At 38.0% G+C, this 3609-nt stretch overlaps 1 protein-coding gene across 1 annotated transcript; it reads right to left on the reverse strand.

Annotated features, from left to right (window-relative positions):
• Window positions 1-247: 247 nt before the first annotated feature.
• Window positions 248-1267, reverse strand: LOC122808545 (trace amine-associated receptor 4-like; the record flags this gene model as incomplete). Its single annotated transcript, XM_044079498.1, has 1 exon — window positions 248-1267. A coding segment is annotated over one exon (1020 nt), but the record flags the coding sequence as incomplete, so codon positions are not given.
• Between the last annotated feature and the right edge of the window lie 2342 nt (window positions 1268-3609).

Here is a 3609-nt window from a genome sequence, read left to right on the forward strand (position 1 = left end):
CGGCAATGCTAAGTGCTGCACCTCCGTGGTGTGTGTTATCTCTATATATAATAATATGATGTAGATATAAACATACATACAAACACACACACACACACACACACACACACACACACACACACACACACACACACACACACACACACACACACACACACACACACACAATTTACAGGAATAAATCACTGATCATAGAAAGTTAATCTTTATTATTATACCTTGAGAAGGAAGGTGACTATGATTAAGTTCACACGTTTTCTAGAAACAGTCGTATTGTAGAAGAGTTGGGACTAAATACTTTACCACTTACTATTACATGAAGTGATTTTCGAAACCAAGGATAAAAGAAACCATAAATTACAGGATTAAAGCCAGAATTGAAATACGTAAGCCACACAGATGCATCAAGCAAATCTGTTGGTACAGAATAATTGAAAAAAGAATCACAAATACTAAAAACAACAGTAGGAAGCCAGCAAATAATAAATATTCCCATCACTATACTCAGAGTCTTTGCTGCTTTCCTTTCACTTTTACTTGAGATGTGCAGTTTGCTCTTTCCTGCTCTGCCATTTTGGCTCATAGAAGCTTTGGCGTGTCTCCTTGCTACAGAAAAAATTTTAATATAAATGCAGACCATCACTGTGGCTGGAGCAATGAATAATAAAATGCAATTAAACATGATCCATATTTTATCAAATAATATTATACACAGACCAGTGCAATTGATTGATGCAATGTAATCAGCAGTTTCAACTAAATTTATTTGAGACAGAATAATCCCAAAAGAAGTAAGTGCTGGAATTATCCAGCTTATCGCTACAAAGCACATCACTGTGGAGAAGGTCATTTTTGTGTAGTAACGTAAAGGATCACACACCGCATAGTATCTATCAATAGCTATAAAGCAGAGATGAAATACAGAAGAGGTGCAAAACATCATATCAAAACTAGTATGCACCTTGCAGAAGTCACTCCCAAAATGCCAGCAGGACTCAATAGATTTTATCATGCTATATGGCATAACAAGGAATCCAACTAGGAAATCAACAACAGCCAAAGAACAGACTAGAACATTTGTAGGACAATGGAGTTGTTTGAAGTGGGAGATTGAAATAACAACCACTAAATTTCCACATAAAGTAGTTAACATACAGCTTATCACACAAATGTACAGAGCAGTACGAGTGATTGTTGTTCTTGTAGTTTTTATACAGGAATCATTTAATGACGGAAAGCAGTATTCTGTATTCATGGATGAAGATTTTCACTTTACTGAATTTTCCTGGAAATGGATGAGTGTGCTTTAAAAGAGCTCAGGTTGTGCCACATTATTTTACAAAATTCTGAAACAGAAAAAAATATCATTTAAGAGTGACAGAAAATGTCTACTTGCAACAGATGGGAAACTACCCATACACATTTCTTCTATTACGTTACAGAATATTAGCTATGCTTTTCTATGTTAGCATATTTTGTTTACACAGAAAAACAGCGCAGAAAAATATACTGTGGATTTATATACAAAAACAAATTTTCTAGTATCAGTAAGACGTTGAGTGTCTTTCCAAGCTCAAATAAATCATAAAAAAACAAAGGTAAGAAATATCAGTAAGGTTCTGTGTGCAGTTTGTCTAGTCATCATTGTCCATAAAAATATGTGGTTTTCACAATAAAAAAGGGTATATAGATGGTATATCAAAAATATTAGATATGCAATACAGCTGCAGTGTTAGATGGGAACAAGGAATGCATAGCAAACAATTATCATAAATGTGTAGAATCCAAAAGTAGGCAAGCGTGTAAACAAATACAAAGCCTACCGTCTGAGTTATTTATTTATGTCAGCTAAGACATACATATATTTTAGGCACATGCAGGATATACAGTGTAAGTAGGTTCTCACACAGCTGCTCATGTATGTTCCTGTAATTCAGCTAACATTTGATATGCTGTTCCTACTCTTCAGCATTCAAGCTGTTTGATGTGGGTAACCAGTATTTTACACCTTTACAGCTGCACTGCATTTGTTATTGTGAAGCTGTTGCATATTCCTTATGACTCCTAATAATTTATTTCACTATTAGCAGCACCTCCATTCTAGAAATTCATTTTCTGTTCAATGTTGATGGCCTAGTGATGCTGGTGTGTGATCTTTGGTCATTGTTATTCCAGTGTGTCCATAAAGGATCTTCCCTTCAATAGGCATTAAAGGTATGTATCAGAATGATTTATGCACTTGTGACATTGTCCTGCCACCATCAAAACAGGACCGTATTGTAAAATACTGTTACAACTTGTGTGCTAGATGACAGTTGAGCTTGACAGGGTTTCCCCAGTTATTCTGCCAAGCCCATTCCCTTGCCCTGGTTTCACTAAATAGTTTGTAGGGATAGTGGGGATATCATTTATCAATCTGTCCATGTCATTAGATGATGGGGCATTTGGCTAACTTAAGAGCGCCATAGTTACTTCTGCTATTTACCTGCACATCATTGAGTTTCTTCACTTTGACATTCAGAGCACTGGGCAGAAATCACATCACATCAACACTTGTCTCAAGCCTTCATGATGTTTTGTCCTCACGAGTTCTTTGTCAGCTGCCAACTGCTGGATGATGAGGATTGCAGGTTAGACCCCAGTGCATTCACAGCATAAGCAATCCACAGGAAGAGACCAGCTCATGTTCAAAGCAACTGGTGCTGTACCCTCACAAGTGGGGGGATGTGGCAAGGAGTAATGCCTCATCCAGCCAAGGCTAATGCCCAGCCATACTTAACACCCAAGCCCAACTAACCCAGCCCTTAGAGCCATATTGTACCCCGAAGTTACAGTTATGGTTTGCTGACTCCATACCTATATTGTTCTAGGTTCATGGGTTCATGGGTTCATGGGTTAGTACTAAGCTAACTGCCCTTGCGAGCCATTTTAAGCTTAGCCAATTATCCCTTGTGAGACTCAAACCCTGCACCTTGTGTTTGTAAGGCAAACACCTTAACCATTAGGCCACCCTCCCAACCCCTAACATGCTATAGAAATGACCACTGGAAAATGACTCCAGATTTTATTGGTGAAATTCAAGACATACTTTCTTTTTCCTTGCTTTTTTTTTCTTACTCTTTTATTGTGTATACTGCTTATTGTCATATAGTTTAAATATAGCAAATGTCCACAAGGTATCAAGGATTTTTTTTATGCCTATTTGACACTTTGAATCAGAGCCATAGCTAAGCCTGTCCAGACTGATGTTCCTCACACCCCAAATTGTATTCATTCCAAGGATTCAGAACTGCTGCTTCTACAATCATTATCCAGCCATCAATGTTTACAGAACATGCATGTTGAGCCTCGGTGCTTACTAGCTATGCATGTGGTCATTCTGCATGATGTGCAGCTCGTTGTTGTGGCAGCAGCACAGATCCATGACCAGAGCATGTTGGATCACCTTGCAGCTAGATTTAAGTATGATCAGCTGAGGTAAACCATGAATGTGCACAAGCACCTCTGGTAATCATTGTGAGTGCAATATATTATGCTCTATGATGGTTAGAGGTGGACTTGAGCTCTCACTATAGCAACAGAAACTGCAGAAATGTACAGAAAAGTGCA

This window comes from Protopterus annectens, chromosome 8.part0, assembly GCF_019279795.1.
Source record: "Protopterus annectens isolate FY-2018-M chromosome 8.part0, PAN1.0, whole genome shotgun sequence".
In the NCBI taxonomy this organism is placed as follows: domain Eukaryota; kingdom Metazoa; phylum Chordata; order Ceratodontiformes; family Protopteridae; genus Protopterus; species Protopterus annectens.